The sequence below is a fragment of the Scardinius erythrophthalmus genome (genome assembly GCF_964197995.2).
Source record: "Scardinius erythrophthalmus genome assembly, chromosome: 20".
In the NCBI taxonomy this organism is placed as follows: domain Eukaryota; kingdom Metazoa; phylum Chordata; class Actinopteri; order Cypriniformes; family Leuciscidae; genus Scardinius; species Scardinius erythrophthalmus.
Window position 1 is genome coordinate 37320701 of NC_138240.1, and position 17500 is coordinate 37338200.

Sequence of the window (17500 nt, forward strand, 5' to 3'; positions counted from 1 at the left end):
GCTGTTCCAGTGCTGGATTGTTTGTGTCTTGATGCATGGTGACATTTTGACTCATTCTGACTGGTTTTGAACTGTGGGACAGTGACACTTGGGCTCATGGAAACCTTTCTGAACGCAGTGTTTAATTCTTTCCCTCTCCGTCATTCAGGTACGGTTATTTCCGTCCTGGAGAAGCTGCTGTCTCAGTCGACGGAGCAGGATCATCCGGGACGGCTAGTTATCGAGGCGGCGCACGGGAGCGCCACTAAAGTCCGCGAAATGGTGCAAAAATACCCTGACAAGGTCAGTGCCTCACAGCCTGAGAGAATTTAGTAGAAAATCTCTGGTCGTTTTAAGTTATTTCTGGATCTGTCTGTACAAAGGGTTACAGCCTTTCCTTTTATAAACACACTAGAGACAGACTTAGCTGTTTATCTGTGTTTGCAGGAAAAACTGCCCTTATAGTATAATAAAAGTATATGTTATAGTATTATTAATTATATAAATATACATTTTTACAGCATTAAAGTAAATCAGAAATGTATATTTTATTATAATTTTTAAGTATTTTTTCAATTATTCCAAGTTTTAAAATAGACAAAACATAATTAAATGGCAAATCACAATTATTAGTTTGACAATTAACTACTAGAGTACTACATTTCTTAAAATTTTTTGGAAGAGTCTCTTCTACTCCTCAAGGCTGCATTTATTTGATCAAAAATACATTAATAATAGTGAAATATTATTACAATTTAAAACATGTTTTCTATGTGAATATATAGTAAAGTGTAATTTATTCCTGTTATATTCAGCTGAATTTTCAGCATCATTACTCCAGTCTTCAGTGCCACATGATCCTTCAGAAATCATTCTTATATGATGATTTGATGCTCAAGTAACATTTATATTTGGAAACATTTGTATGATAGTGTAAGAAAGACTTGTATTCAGCAAGGGCACATTAAATCAATCAAAAGTGACAGTAAAGACATTTATAATGTTACAAAAGATTTCTATTTCAAATAAATCATGCTGAAAATTCATCTTCGATCACAGGAATAAATTATTCCTTAAAAAAAAAAAAAACATTATTCCAAACTTTTGACCGGTAGTGTCTCTCTCTCTCTCTGATTCCGTTGAGCATGGATGTGAAGTAGGTCGATTGGTCGGTCGATGGGTCAAGTCTTTGCAGAAGTGTGTTTTACTGACGCCTGTGTGTGACTGTGTCCAGGTGGATATAAAGAACCAGGGTAAGACCGCTCTGCAGGTTGCTGCTCATCAGGGGCATGTGGAGGTGGTGAAGGTCCTGCTTCAGGCTAACAGCAGCATCGAAGCTAAAGACGAGGACGGAGACGCCGCGCTACACTACACAGCGTTCGGGTGAGCGCCAACGCTTGTTCATGCCCTCCACAGCTGGATATTTCTGACAATTATAAGAAAAGTCCCTATGTGTATTACCAAGTATTAGATGCAGGCAGGGTTTGGAATTAACAGCCGCCAAACACGGGGAAAAAAAGCTGTGGCGGGGAACGCTGTCAAATCACTAGCTAATTTGGCGGGTTACTTATGTTTACTCGCTTTGCTGGGAAGTTTGTATAAGCCAAATCTGTGCAGATTTAGAGCAAATACTCATGAGTCATCATGATATATTAAATACAGTGTATTGCACAGAATTTTCGCATATCTGGCTTACTTGAACATTCGTCACTACACAACAAATAACGGCGCGCTTGTTCATTTGCATTTAAGCAATAGCGAAGATTAAAAAGCATTTGGTTAACAGAAAAGACATTGTTATTTTCAACATCCTAAATTTTTTTGATGTTCTTTGTACTGTATTGATCCGTCCACCTAAAACACATTTTTGTGATGAGGATGAAAGAGGAAGGAGATGCTGGATGACAGGATTTTGTTTGAATAAGAAATGAATGTATGAAATCCAAATTTTATAATATATATATATATATAAATATGAAGAAAAAATGGGGAAAAAAGAGAAATAAACCAGATTAACTAATATATATAAGCTGTGACAAAGTAGTTTATTTATTTATTATTATTATTATTATTTTTTGGCTAGTAGAAGTTCTGAATGGCCGGGACTTAAAAATTTAGTAGCCAAATTGGCCGGTAAGTGAAAAAGTTCATTTCAAACCCTGCATGCAGGACAGCCTATGTTTTTTTCCTCACTCGGAGCACACAGCGATGTTGTAGTATCACTCAGTAAACTGTATTTAACCCATTAACATGAAGGAATGCTCTAGAGACACTGACATAACCGTGCTACAGGAAGGGTTTCTTTGAGTAGTCGAGCTACAGTCTTCACCGTAATCGATTATTTGAAGGATTAAATACAAGCGTCATCTCTGTCTTTCTCAGAAACGCACAACACCAGGGCTAAGCTAACTCTAGTCTGATTAATGTGGTCAACCGTTATATCACCAAGTATGCAAGACTGACAGTATGCAAGACTTTTATTTTGACAGCACCGAAAAGAAAGCAGAACCTAAGCACAGATACACTGGAGCTCCCATTCTCCATCTTCATTTAGTTTATTTAAATGTAATAAATTATTAGACAGAACTGTTAATCAAAGAAAGTAAACGGTGTACTAAAACTATTATAGCACCCCATGATGTTTGCACAAATTATGTGCGTAACTGTAAACGACCAGCGAAAGGTTTGCTCTATGAACCCAGTAAGCAGTTTCAAACACTGGGTAACTGAGATGACATTATTCTCCTCACCCTACATTAAAATGACATTTAAAAATGTAAAAGCATTAAAGAATTACTACAACAAACCATGGATAACCCCCGAATATTTCCGCAGCAATATTACAGACATGTTAAATATCACTGTATCACAATGTCTGTATTATATAACATATGTTGCCTAAATTCTGTCATCATTTACTCACCTTTTTGTTGTTCCAAACCTGTATGAGTTTCTTTCTTCTGTTGAACACAAAAGAAGATATTTTACAGTAGAACATTTCTTTTTCTGAGGGGTGTTTTATGGTATGCTTGGTCTTGTTTATCTCATGCAGTGTTTCCCTATACCTCGTCTGTGTGTGTCTGACATGTGCTCTTGTTCGCGTGTGTGCAGGAACCAGGCGGAGATTGCGCGTCTGCTGCTCAGTAAAGGAGCCGCTGTGAACCTGCTGAATAACTCCATGTGTACGGCGCTGCACATCGCGGTTAATAAAGGCTTCACGGACGTGGTGAGAGTGCTGACGGAGCACTCGGCCGACGTCAACCTTCAGGTCAGACACACCAGCCGCCTCACGGGAACATCAACACTAAACATCTGGATTAGTTATCTGGTTTGAGTTTAACTGGAGTTTTTTTTTTTTTTGGTAGTTGGGAGCAGTGTTTTTTTTTTTTTTTATGTTGGATATTAAAATATTAGTTGGCTATTATTTGTATGTTAATGGGGGGTTGTGAACTCGTTTAGAATTATTGTTTTTATGTTATGTGCAGATTTGGGGCAAGAGGCTTCCAGTGGCATGTTGTTGATGCTGTTTTTATTTAATTACAGTTATTATTTAATATTTTAATTCATCAAATTTCAATTTTAAACTTCTTCAGTATTAATCATAACCTATGATATAAAATATTTGATTTGTATACAAGTACAGAGTTCACATAAAAATAAAAATCATCATTTTCTGACTCTCAAGATTTTTAGAGAAATAATGTCTGTGAGTCCAGATAATGCGAGTGAATATGGGTTGACGATTCAATAAGTGCACAGCCATCATGAGGAAAATGAATCTGTGTCTTCTGAAGCAAAATGATAGGTGTGTGTAAGTAAGATTTTCATCTTCTGGTCAGCTGTTGTGTTTGCGCTTGACGTAAATGTCAAGTTTAATTTATATAGCTTCTCTGTATATCTCAAAGACACTTTACAACTGAGATGCAACAATGAAACCGTAACCGCGTACAAATGATAGAAAAGAGCAAGGATAATGCATAAGCAAAAGAAGAGCAGAATACAGCGCACAAGAAGTGACGGTCCTGTGTGTGTCCTCGTTTGGATTACGGTCACGATTGCTGATCATGCTTTTTTTAGAGCGTCAACATGTAGGCACTGTGAGCTCGCCACATGTGGACTCGCAGAGGTGGATCTTTAAAGGTGAAGAAATCAAGTTGGTCACTTTATTTTAGGTGCTTTAACTACTGTGTACTTGCATCAAAAATAACAATTGTTTGGAACAATAAACTCATTGTGTTGATGTTGTATTGCAAACACTTGTGCTGCTGTTGAGGTCTGATGCTGGTACGGTTAGGACAGGTTCAGTGTGGGCAGGTTCAGTGGTGTGGGCAGGTTTAAGGGTGGGTTAACAGTGGAATTAGGGCCTAAGACCTAAAGGGACGTTTTGTTTCAATGGATTGTTTTGTTTGAATTCTCTGGCACTGTTGTGGCTCTTAACATGCACAAAAGCACGTTGGGAAAAAGCACCTGAAAGCATGTTCGGGTTGGCCGGGCACAAGTTGGCATGTTCGGCTCAACAGCACAACCCTTTTCATCCACAGTAACCAAACTTCATGCACTTATAGATCTCATCAAGCTGAGCAACTTTAGCACATCATTAGCCAGCCCAACAGTAAGTTAGCTCTTATGGGTTGTTTATGGTGGCATATCCCTTCTAAAAATATATATTTTTTGGAATTTGTGCCTTTATTATGATAGGATAGTGTATAGTGGGCAGGACGCGAGGGGGACGGGATCGGAAAAGGTCCATGAGCCGGGACTCAAACTCGGGTCACCCGAAGCACAAAGGCGATGTATGTCGGTGCGCTGCCCACAAGGCTATTGCTGCCGACAAGGGTGGCGTATCCCTTTAACATTTGACCAACGTCATGATTTAAAGGTGACATATTATGCCCCTTTTCACAAGATGTAATGTAAATCTCTGGTGTCCCCAGAATGTGTGTGTGAAATTTCAGGTCAAAATCACCCTGGATCATTTATTATAGTTTGTCAAATTTGCCCCTTTTTGGGTGTGAGCAAAATCGTGCCGTTTTTGTGTGTGTCCCTTTAAATGCAAATGAGCTTTAGCTCCGCCCCCATTCAGAAGAGGGCGGAGTCTTTTCACGAGCTTCAGAAACTCCGGCAATAACAGAACAGGCCAATCTCCCTCATCCAGAATCCCAGTATAACCAGTAGCGAGTGCAGCCTTACGGAGAGACTCAGGAAGAGCTTCTGAATGTTAGCGGAGACATTTCTGTAGTTGTTGTGGAGTTACACTGATCATCTCATCATCATGTTTAACTTCTCCACAAGTGTCCACAGTTCCTGAGGTCTTTATAAGACAGCGGTGACATGTTCTGGTCAATAGTGTTCAGTGCTCGTCTGTGCTCAACCACACAACAGCTTCAGGCTCTGCTGGATCTTCATCAGTGCGTTAGAACTGGTCTCTGTTGGCGCGTGTGGAACCAAATGTCGGCTGGTGTGTGTAAACGTGGAGATTAAGGGCCGGTAATATTATAATAAGATCCTCTTCATACGTCAGAAGGAGAGCGAAATCTGATCGGCTTATTTTATAACATGCTTGCAGAGAAAGACTCACCAGAACACAGTTACTGGGTTTCACTTTTCATGTTTTCTGTGTTGGTAGAAGCACCGATTATAGCACTGACTATAGCACGGAGGAAGTCAGATTTCATGATATATCCCTTTAAGTGATTTTTTTTTTTTTCCTGTTCTGTTGTCAGGATTCATATGGAGATACACCCCTACATGACGCCATTGCTAAAGACTTCAGAAGCATCATTGAGATTCTGAATGTGGTGCCCAACATCGATTTCACCCAGCAGAACAACCGCGGGTTTAACCTCCTGCACCACGCCGCTCTGAAGGGCAACAAGCTGTGAGTGTCCATCTTCCCCGTCCTAGAGTCGCTGTTCCTCCTTTATTACACATCACTGTGCAATCATAACTGTTCAGCCACGTTCTGCTCGTCAGATGTTTTTGCATAAAAACACTAAACTCTGTATTTGACTGAATTTTCCTGCATAATTGTGCTAGTTACATGTCTCTCAAATGTGCTTATTCTCGCATAATGACTTAATTTACTCAAATCAGTATTTAAAGAGGACCTATGATGTTTTTTTCCATGTTCTTCTTTCTTTAAGTACAGTCAAGTCACCTTTATTTATATAGCTCTTTATACAATACAGATTGTTTCAATGCAGTTTTACAGTGATAACAGGAAAATAATGATTCATTGATGCAAACAGAGTTCATTATCGATGCACAACATCTCTAAAAGAAAATAGCATCATTATTCAGCTGAAGTCAGTTCAGTGTTGATTCAGTTCCGTTGTAAAGATCATCAATTATTAAATTAGTTAATTTCCTCTATAAAGCAGTTCTGCAGAAAGCAGGGATGTCCTCATCCAGGTCAATTCAGTTCTCATGCAATAGTGTCAGTACAGTCTGATCAGTACTATTGTTGATTATAAAACTGTTAGTTCCAGTCCTTGATTCTGATTGGTCAATAGCTGTGTTTTATGTCACTACACAACACCCCTAGCAACCACTCTTAGCAACTTAAACATAGGCTATGTTCTCATTAATGTTGTTCATTGAAGCTTATAGAGTATTGTGAGAGATCGAGTAAGTGAGTGTACCTGCATTTACAGTTTATATAGCATTTTCCTTCAGGTCAGTACTCATTACTATATTCGTAAAAAAAATCAGTTTGAATGTCCGCTTCGATATCTTGTCCTTTTAACAGTTATGGTGTTTAGCCGTGCCATGACACGCTAATCATTCGTCAGTTGCGTCTTGCTTCTCCGTGTTCACAACCAGTCCTTTCAATATAAAAGTCTTCTCTACTGACAGACTCACTAAGTCAGTCTTTGCCACCATCTAAAGGCGATATAATGTAACTTCTGTTGCTTTTCACAGTCAGGGACTATTTTTTCCAGTGGAAGGAAGGCTTTTAGTGATTTTACTTCATGAAAGTTGCATTGAAACATATATATATTTTTTTTTGGCTTTAATATTTGCATTTTGTGGTAACCGTTATATAAAAGCAATAAGGTACGAGAGGCTAGTGCTGTATCGTGAATAAGCCATGGCTGACTCGTGCCTAACAACGTCCTTCAGCCGTGACTTATTCACGATACAGCACAGCCTCTCGTACCTTATTGCTTACATATAAAGTGTCCCCAACTAAGCAAGCCAGAGGCGACAGTGGCAAGGAACCCAAACGGAGACAAAAACCTTGGGTGAAACCAGGCTCAGTCGGGGAGCCAGTTCTCCTCTGGCCAACGAACGAACATGGTGTCATTATGATTCAGACTGCATCACAAGTCAGAATTCAGATCAGGATCGGAAGCATTCAGATATTCATCCAGTTCCTTTTGCTTGAAGATCAGATCCATCATGCCGGTATGGAGCCGAAGCTGGCCATAGGGTCTATGCGGAGGACCTGTGCCGATGGCTGTCGTGTGACGAGGCCTTCAAAGGGGAGAGTCTAGTTAACACGGTCTCTTCTGACATTCAGGGCTGTGTTGTGGTCGTGTCTAGGTGCAGGTCCACCATCCGATCTGGATACGGGCCGGATTCAGCTGACTACGGTAACCTCAGGATAAACAGAGAGACTAATATTAGCCTGGATGCCATTCTTCTTACGATGTAACAAGTACATCAGGTGTTATAGGAAGTGTTCCCGGTGCCGGTTGACCTAGCCTAATTCATCCAGCTTAACAAATCTTTTAAATGAATGTGATAATGTGTTATGTGTATGCCAGGTTAAAGAGATGTGTTTTTAGTCTAGATTTTTACAGAATGTGTCTGCTTCCCGAACAAGGCTAGGAAGGCTGTTTCAGAGTTTAGGTGCTAAATAGGAAAAGGATCTACCGCCTGCAGTATCAATTGGGATGAATTTTGAGATCGAAAGATCAATAGACGTGAAGGACTATAATGCGTTAAGAGCTCGCTCAAGTACTGCGGAGCTAAACCATTTAGTGCTTTGTTAGTAATTAGCATAATTTAAAAATGTATATGATGTTTAATAGGGAGCCAATGCAGTTTTGACAGAACCGGGCTAATATGGTCATACTTCCTGGTTCTGGTAAGAACTCGAGCGGCTGCGTTTTGGACCAGCTGTAGTTTGTTTATTAAGCGTGCAGGGCAACCACCCAGTAGAGCATTACAATAATCTAGCCTTGAGGTCATGAACGCATGAACTAATTGTTCTGCATTTGTCAATGAGAGCATATGGCGTAATTTAGATATATTTTTAAGATGGAAGAATGCGGTTTTACAGATGCTAGAAATGTGGCTTTAAAGTGAAAGATTGGTTACAAAGAGCACACCCAGGTTCCTAACCGACGACGAAGACTTAACAGAGAAGCCATCAAGTGTTAGACAGTATTCAAGGTTATTACATGCAGAGGTTGGGAATTAAGTAGTAGGAAATTCCTAGATTAACTATGCATTCTGTTAATTTGGTGAATTGGTATATTTTGTCTGGGTGCGACGACCATCGAGTATCATCAGCGTAACAGTGAAAACTAATGCCATGCTTGCTAATGATATCTCCTAAGGGTAGCATGTACAGAGTGAACAGCAGTGGTCCTAGTACTGAGCCTTGAGGTACGCCATACTGAACTTGTGATCTAATGCCAATGTAATTTTCAGGTCTATTCAAAAGAATATTCTGGTCAATAGCATCAAATGCAGCACTTAGATCCACTTATAGAGAGATACAACCATGATCGGATGATAAGAGCAAATCATTTGTGACTCTAATGAGAGCAGTCTCAGTACTATGGTACTGTCTAAATCCTGACTGGAAATCCTTGGAGATAAAATTTCTTTCTAAAAAAGGAACACAGTTGTGAAGATACTGCTTTTTCTAGGTTTTTTTGACAGGAAAGGGAGATTTAAGATAAAATCATACTTTTAGTGTGTAATGTTGCTGTTTGAGCATGAGAAAGGTCAGCAAAGTTTGCCTTTGATACTCTTGACAAATACATGGCATATGACCTCTTGAGTGAGTCAGACTGGAGATGTTTCCTAATCCAGAACATGCTCTTCCAGCCACACTTGCTGATAAACACGCACACGCAGGCTTGTACACGTTTCTTCCGGTTCTTTCATAACAGCGACACAGTTGACCTGAACAGCCACAGGGACACACTCCCTCGCACACACTCATGTAGTCACACTTAACGTGATTTACACAAGCTCCTGGATCTGGAGAACCAATCAGATTCAGGTTTCAGTGTAGGGTAAGAGTTTTTGTTTAGAAGTGTTGTGTTCTTTAGTAGTTCCTAAAGATTCTGCGGTGTATTTTGGATTCAATTAAATTATATTAAATATCGCAGGAGGAAATTAACACTGATGAATTTCTTGTTGTATTAAAGTAGTTTTAAGATGTATTATCTGCGCATTAGTGCAGTATTGTAAATATGATGATTGTTTTCCAGCAAGTTTCCCAAACACTCCCCTCATCCAACATTGGTTGGATTATTTGTGATTATTAGCAATATCTGACTGGAAGTCTTGGCCACATTTTGTGCAAAGTACCATGGGACATAGCAGGAATATTATGGTCTACTATATATATAGATGTGTTTAACACTGTTCTCTTGCTGGTCTCTCATGTGATTGATTGATTCATTAAGCATATTTTTGTATAACGTGTTCGATTTGCAAGCCACAAGAACATCTTGGCTCAAGTAGAAGGTGGTGAGAGATGATATGTCACATTGGAAACAAGAGTTCATTATTGTTCTCACAGACATGTGCTCTGTTTAGAGACTCATTCGAGTGACACAGCAGAGAGTCTTAGAGAATATACAGCTGGTATAATGTGTCTGATCTGAAGGGTGCGAGTGAGCAAGTTAGTGAGCGAGTGAGTGAGCGTGAGCGTGTGAGTGAGTGATGAGTGTTTGTGTGAGTGAGTGATGAGTGTGTGAGTGAGTGAGTGAGTGAGTGAGTGAGTGATGAGTGTTTGTGGTGAGTGAGTGAGAGTGTGTGAGTGAGTGAGTGAGAGTGAGTGAGTGAGTGAGTGAGTGAGTGAGTGAGTGAGTGAGTGAGTGAGTGAGTGAGTGAGTGAGTGAGTGAGTGAGAGTGTGTGAGTGAAGTGAGTGTGTGAGTGAGTGAGAGTGTGTGAGTGAGTGAGTGAGTGAGTGAGTGATGAGTGTTTGTGGTGAGTGAGTGAGAGTGTGTGAGTGAGTGAGTGAGTGAGTGAGTGAGTGAGTGTGTGAGTGAGTGTGAGTGTGTGAGTGAGTGAGTGAAGTGAGTGTGTGAGTGAGTGAGAGTGTGTGAGTGAGTGATGAGTGTTTGTGTGAGTGAGTGTGTGAGTGTGTGAGTGTGAGTGAGTGAGTGAGTGTGTGAGTGAGTGAGAGTGTGTGAGTGAGTGATTAGTGTTTGTGTGAGTGAGTGAGTGAGTGAGCGAGTGTGAGTGAGTGAGTGAGTGTGTGAGTGAGTGAGTGAGCGAGTGTGAGTGAGTGTGAGTGAGTGAGTGAGTGAGCGAGTGTGAGTGAGTGTGTGAGTGTGAGTGAGTGAGTGTGTGAGTGAGTGTGTGAGTGAGTGTGTGTGTGAGTGAGCGAGTGTGAGTGAGTGTGTGAGTGTGTGAGTGTGTGAGTGTGTGTGAGTGAGTGAGTGAGAGTGAGTGAGTGTGTGAGTGAGTGTGTGTGTGAGTGTGAGTGAGTGTGTGAGTGAGTGTGTGAGTGAGTGTGTGAGTGAGTGTGTGAGTGAGTGTGTGAGTGTGTGAGTGAGTGTGTGAGTGAGTGAGTGAGTGAGTGAGTGTGTGAGTGAGTGTGTGAGTGAGTGAGTGAGTGTGTGAGTGAGTGAGTGAGTGTGTGAGTGAGTGTGTGATTGTGCGAGAGTGAGTGTGCGAGAGTGAGTGTGCGAGAGTGAGTGCGAGAGTGAGTGCGAGAGTGAGTGTGTGAGTGAGTGATGAGTGTTTGTGTGAGTGAGTGAGTGAGTGAGCGAGTGTGAGTGAGTGTGTGTGAGTGAGTGAGAGTGTGTGAGTGAGTGATGAGTGTTTGTGTGAGTGAGTGAGCGAGTGAGTGAACGAGTGTGAGTGAGTGTGTGAGTGTGAGTGAGTGAAGTGAGTGTGTGTGTGAGTGAGTGAGAGTGTGTGAGTGAGTGATGTGTTTGTGTGAGTGAGCGAGTGTGAGTGAGTGAGTGTGTGAGTGTGTGAGTGAGTGAGTGAGTGAGTGAGTGAGCGAGTGTGTGTGAGTGAGTGAGTGTGTGAGTGTGTGTGAGTGTGTGAGTGTGTGAGTGAGTGAGAGTGAGTGAGTGTGTGAGTGAGTGTGAGTGAGTGTGTGAGTGAGTGTGAGTGAGTGAGTGTGTGAGTGTGTGAGTGAGTGTGTGAGTGAGTGTGTGAGTGAGTGTGTGAGTGAGTGTGTGAGTGAGTGTGTGAGTGAGTGTGTGAGTGAGTGAGTGTGTGAGTGAGTGAGTGAGTGTGAGTGAGTGAGTGAGAGTGAGTGAGTGTGTGTGTGAGTGAGTGTGTGATTGTGCGAGAGTGAGTGTGCGAGAGTGAGTGTGCGAGAGTGAGTGCGAGAGTGAGTGCGAGAGTGAGTGCGAGAGTGAGTGCGAGAGTGAGTGCGAGAGTGAGTGCGAGAGTGAGTGCGTGTGTGAGTGAGTGTGTGAGTGTGTGAGTGTGAGTGAGTGAGTGTGTGAGTGCGAGAGTGTGTGAGTGCGAGAGTGAGAGTGCGAGAGTGAGTGTGCGAGAGTGTGCGAGAGTGAGTGTGCGAGAGTGAGTGTGCGAGAGTGAGTGTGCGAGAGTGAGTGTGCGAGAGTGAGTGAGTGTGTGAGTGTGCGAGAGTGAGTGTGCGAGAGTGAGTGTGTGAGTGTGTGAGTGAGTGTGTGAGTGAGTGAGTGAGTGAGTGAGTGAGTGAGTGAGTGAGTGAGTGTGTGAGTGAGTGTGTGAGTGAGAGTGTGTGAGTGAGTGAGTGAGTGAGTGAGTGAGTGTGTGAGTGAGTGAGTGAGTGTGTGTGTGAATGTGTGAGTGTGTGAGTGAGGTGAGTGAGTGTGTGAGTGAGTGTGTGAGTGAGTGTGCGAGAGTGAGTGCGAGAGTGAGTGTGCGAGAGTGAGTGTGCGAGTGAGTGAGTGAGTGTGCGAGAGTGAGTGTGTGTGAGTGAGTGAGTGTGTGAGTGTGTGTGAGTGAGTGTGAGTGTGCGAGAGTGAGTGTGCGAGAGTGAGTGTGCGAGAGTGAGTGTGCGAGAGTGAGTGTGCGAGAGTGAGTGTGAGTGAGTGAGTGAGTGAGTGTGAGTGAGTGTGAGTGTGTGTGTGAGTGAGTGAGTGTGTGAGTGTGTGAGTGAGTGTGTGAGTGAGTGAGTGTGTGAGTGAGTGTGTGAGTGAGTGTGTGAGTGTGCGAGAGTGAGTGTGAGTGAGTGTGTGAGTGTGCGAGAGTGAGTGTGCGAGAGTGAGTGAGTGTGCGAGAGTGAGTGAAAGTGAGTGAGTGTGTGAGTGTGCGAGAGTGAGTGTGCGAGAGTGAGTGTGTGAGTGAGTGAAAGTGAGTGAGTGTGTGTCTGTGTGAGTGAGTGAGTGAGTGTGAGTGAGTGAGTGATAGGGCTGTCAAAATTGTTCAAAAATGACGTTCGAATATTCCCTCTAAAACACATACGAATATTCGAACTATTCGAACATCTGGTTGCGCATTTTGTCAATGACGCGCATTACGTCAATAACAGGACAAATTAATACAAAGAGACATTACTACTTGTATAGGTAGTTAATTTAAGTTTAAACATATTTGACAATGTATTACCAACACAAAATCAAGTAAATAAACTAATGGCCAAGACCGCAGACCTCACTCTCGCTCACTCGCAGGCACTCTCTCCCTCCCTCGCCCTCGCGCTCGCGCTCTCTGCGCATAACGGTTTAAAAATGAACAACAACAATAAGCACATGTTGAGTGCTGATCAAGAGTTTTGTGCAAGCAATTTAAGGTTGCGACTCTTGTCCCAAATATAGCAGGCTTCATTCAGTGATTGAAACAAATTTATTAACATTAATTGAAGTTTTACAGTATAGAACCGACATTGAACGCTCCGAGCGAGCTGTGCTGTGGTAAACGTGGAACTTTTCTGTTTAACGTTAAATAAAATGAGGCACACAATTTTCGAGATGTGACCTCATGTTGCTAGTGGTCGAATGGTATGCTATCTGTATCTTACATAGATAGCTTGCATACTACTTTATCTCGCGGGAGTCGTGGCTCCACAATTTTACGTTCTACCGACCAAAATCCAAATTACTTCCAGACATGGCTTAAAATCACTTTCTCTGCTGCGGTCGAGTTGAACTTGGGCTCTGCACTTTCTGCCATCTTCCATGCAAGTCAACTTTCAGCAGTGACGCTGTGCTAGACAGGGCGACCCTGACGAGACAGCGCGCGCACCCACTCGCAAAGCAGACAGCCGCGCCTCTGCTTCCGCGGGCGTGTTTTTCCATATTCGAAATTCACATTCGAATATTAATTTTCACTTTCGAATTTCTGTTTTTTAAAACTATTCGAATATATATTCGAATTTAGAATATTCGTTGACAGCCCTAGTGAGTGAGTGTGTGTGAGTGTGAGTGAGTGAGTGAGAGTGAGTGAGTGTGTGAGTGAGTGTGTGAGTGTGCGAGAGTGAGTGTGCGAGAGTGAGTGTGCGAGAGTGAGTGTGCGAGAGTGAGTGATGTGTGTGTGTGTGTGTGTGTGTGTGTGTGTGTGTGTGTGTGTGTGTGTGAGTGAGTGAGTGTTTGTGTGCGTGTGGGGGGGGTGTGTGGTGTGGGTTGTTTTGTTAGGAATCAAGGTCAGTAAGAGCAGATTGGTGACATGGCAGCCAATTAGACTGACTGACACCTGGGAGCAGATGTGCTTCCACACACACACACACACACACACACACACACACACACACACACACACACACACACACACACACACACACACACACACAGTGTAATCTGATGTAGAGCTGCTGAATCCTGCTGGACATCAGCGTAAACAACTGCATACCCTTCAAGACTCAGCTAATCTACCTCACACACACACACACACACACACACACACACACACACAGGAGGAGCTGGAGTTTTGTTTTTTTGACCTTCCAAACACCCTCTTTTAAGTACATGACGCTAAACTGTATAATTGACTGTTGTCCTTGGCTAGATTCCCTACTTAACTGTTCTAGTTTCATGTCACATTCTGCTCTACTTCTCTTATAATGAAATCAGGTTACATTTCAATGGTCCACTTTAGACATTCTGCTTACGTACAAGTGATGCTGCAAAACGTCAACTAGCTCTCATTAGAGTATTAGTACATTATTAGGTTAGGGTTAGTCGATTAAGTTGACATGTAGTTGCTAATTTACTTATAGTCAGTAGAATGTCTAAAGTGACCATCGAAATAATTTACATTCAGATCAATAGTTCATGTTTGTATATTTAATTATTTAGTAAATGAGTAGCCATGTAATGAAAAGCATAATGTACAGCCAGCCAGTCGTTAACACTATAAAATACATTGTAACACTTTACAAGAAGGTCCCATCAGTTAACATCAGTTAACATTAGTTAATCCATTCAATAGCAATAAGCAATATACTGTCAAACCATAATTTATTCAGAAACCTTCAACATTTCTCACATTATCAGTTTACTCGCTATAGTTTAGAGAATGGTAATGAAATATGAGCAGAACTCAGTTGATATTTGACTGGTTTTGTCCGTCCTTCTGTTAGACTGTCTCACACATGAATTATGTTGAATATCTGTCAGCTGTTAAATTTAACTACACAATTAGATAATACCAGTTTAGCTCAACCAATCACCAAGCAATGCTTCATTGTGTTCAGTCTGTGTGTAAAAAGAGCATTAGCAATTAAAGAAAACACACTTCAGCAAAACATGATCAGCTCAAAGTGTCAGAATCATTTTTGGTCCCTAAGTTTTACTGGTAGTCTCTGTATGAAGAATATTTGGGTATAATGTGTCACAGTTTACTTTATTTTGCTCTCCTCACTTACATAAATGACCTATAGTGTCCTGCACACACTAGTAAACAAATATCAAATGATATCTGATGTCTGAATAATTTTAGATTTGACTGTATATGTGTTTCCATGTTTATTAATCTTTATTAACATTAGTTATTAACAATACAGCTGTTCATTGTTAGTTCAGGTGATTTCAATAATATTAACTTTTGATTTTAATCATGCATTAGTAAATGTTGAAATTGACATTAAATAATATTAATAAATGCTTTAGAAATATTGTTCAGTGTTAGTTCATGTTAACTAATGTTAACAAATGGAACTTTATGACCTTGTAAACCCCAACAGACTGATAGAAGATCCTGAGCCGGTGTTCCTGGTGTCTGAAAACAGATTTAAATGTAAAATGTGGCGTCTAAGCTTCTACGATCCTCTGAGCGAGTGCTAATAGCGCTGGATTCTGACCTTGTGTGTGTGTGTGTGTGTGTTCCTCCAGCGCAACGGAGATGATCTTGGCTAGAGCGCGACAGCTGGCTGACGTGAAGAAGGATGATGGATTCTCCGCTCTTCATCTCTCCGCTCTGAACAACCACCGGGATGTGGCCGAGATCCTCCTCAAAGAGGTGTGAGAGATCACGCTGTTCCTTATTCCCAAATTTAAAGGGATAGTTCACCCAAAACTATAGTTAGTTAGCCCATGATTTACTCTCCCTCAAGTCATCCTAGGTGTATATGACTTTCTTCTTTCAGACGAATACAATCAGAGTTATATTAAAAAATGTCCTGGCCCTTCCAAGCTTTATAATGGCAGTGGATTGCCATTTCTGTTTTGAAGTCCATAAAAGTGCATCTGTCCATCATAAAAGTGCATCTATCCATCATTAAAGTGCATCTATCCTTCATAAAAGTGCATCTGTCCATCATAACAGTGCATCTGTCCATCATAAAAGTGCATCTATCCTTCATAAAAGTGCATCATAAAAACCCTGATTATGAGAGAAACAGATTGATTGACCGGTGGTGTATCTGTGACTCTTTTGTTTTGAAGGGTCGCTGTGACATCAACATCCGCAACAACCGTAACCAGACGGCGCTGCAGTTGTGCGTGACTCAGGGTCACATGGCCCTGGTGGCTCTGCTGGTGACGGAGGGCGCAGACGTGAACGCGGAGGACGAGGATGGGGACACGGCGATGCACACGGCTCTGAGCCGACAGCAGCTGAGCACAGTCATGAGCAGTGCAGAGGGAGAGGGAGCCGCGCTGTACAGCAGGGTAAGATGAGCCGCTCACAGGGACCACACCTCAGGCCTCGGACACACTAAACGCGGTTTCGTTAGAAAACGTTTCTTTTTCTCCGTTTTGGCCCTCCGTCTACACTGAGGGCACGTTTACATGACAACGATATGCTTAAAACGGAGAGGTTTTTCCTTTGAGTTTTCCGTGTACAGGCGACACCATTGTCAAAACGATCCCCATTCACACAGATCCGTGAAAACGACTATAAACGCTGTATTCTGCTGCCAGGCCACTAGAGGAGCCGCTCACAGGGACCACACCTCAGGCCTCATACACACCAATACGTTTTCATTAGAAAACGCATCTTTCTCTCTGTTTTGGCATTCCATCTACATGGAGACAGCGTTTTTTATTAATGAAAACAAACCTTTTTGAAAACGCTCTCTAAAGTGGATAAATTTGAAAACTATTTTATTCAACTATTTGAAAATATGTAAAATAAATTAAATTAGTTAATTAGTGGGTGCTTGCCAAAAGCAAGGCACTCACTATTGCTATTGCTCATACTTATTATTATTTTCTTATTTATTATTCCGCCAAACGTTTGAAGCGCTACTCCTCCCGCAGCTTTTGTCACAGACCCACGAGTGAGGCATCAGATCGTGCGGATTATTCGTGAATGGTGTGCTATGACTTTTCTAAGTGAACGGGGGGGCGGTGTTCGCCCCAGGGGCGAAAAAAATCCCATAGACTTAACATTGCGACAAACTTTGACGAGTCATAGCTCAGAGCGAGGATTTCGCAGAAACGTCTGATTTGCCACATTTGAAGAGGCTGACAGGCTCTGTAAGAACATTCCTCACAATGGGGTAAAAGTTGCACCCCTGGGGGGCAGGAGCTGCCCAAATTTTCCCATGTAGCAACGTGGTAAAAACATCTTGCTTGCTAAAAATTGGCTAACCTTACCCTGGCAACCGAGTAGCGAGTTTTGCCACTGCAAGCACCCACTCACATTTTCTTCAGGAAATGTACATTCTAGTTTTTAATGCTATTAATGATAAGTAAATAGTCAAAGTCAAGTCAAAATTTATTTATATAGCACAATTTATATTTCAAATCTCAATCCCGCATTTTAATACATTTGTCACTCCTGAAACTTTGCACTCAGCTGCATGAAAATAAACATTTATTATAATTATGAATAGCACAAACAAACTCAGATTCTGACTGACTTAAACGTCTCTGATTGGTCATTGCCTTTATGTGCATGTCTGTGATTGGCTAAATCTCAACACTGTAAAAACAGGTTGTA

At 41.7% G+C, this 17500-nt stretch overlaps 1 protein-coding gene across 3 annotated transcripts in view; it reads left to right on the forward strand.

Annotated features, from left to right (window-relative positions):
* The window catches only part of mib2 (MIB E3 ubiquitin protein ligase 2), a 100302-nt gene that overhangs the window by 77709 nt on the left and 5093 nt on the right, over positions 1-17500 (forward strand). For all 3 annotated transcript variants that reach the window (XM_081348144.1, XM_081348143.1, XM_081348145.1), the window contains 6 exons: positions 149-282; positions 1214-1362; positions 3091-3247; positions 5703-5857; positions 15448-15574; positions 16000-16224. In XM_081348144.1, the coding sequence (XP_081204270.1) occupies positions 149-282; positions 1214-1362; positions 3091-3247; positions 5703-5857; positions 15448-15574; positions 16000-16224 (947 nt within the window). The remainder of the gene's footprint in view (positions 1-148; positions 283-1213; positions 1363-3090; positions 3248-5702; positions 5858-15447; positions 15575-15999; positions 16225-17500) is intronic.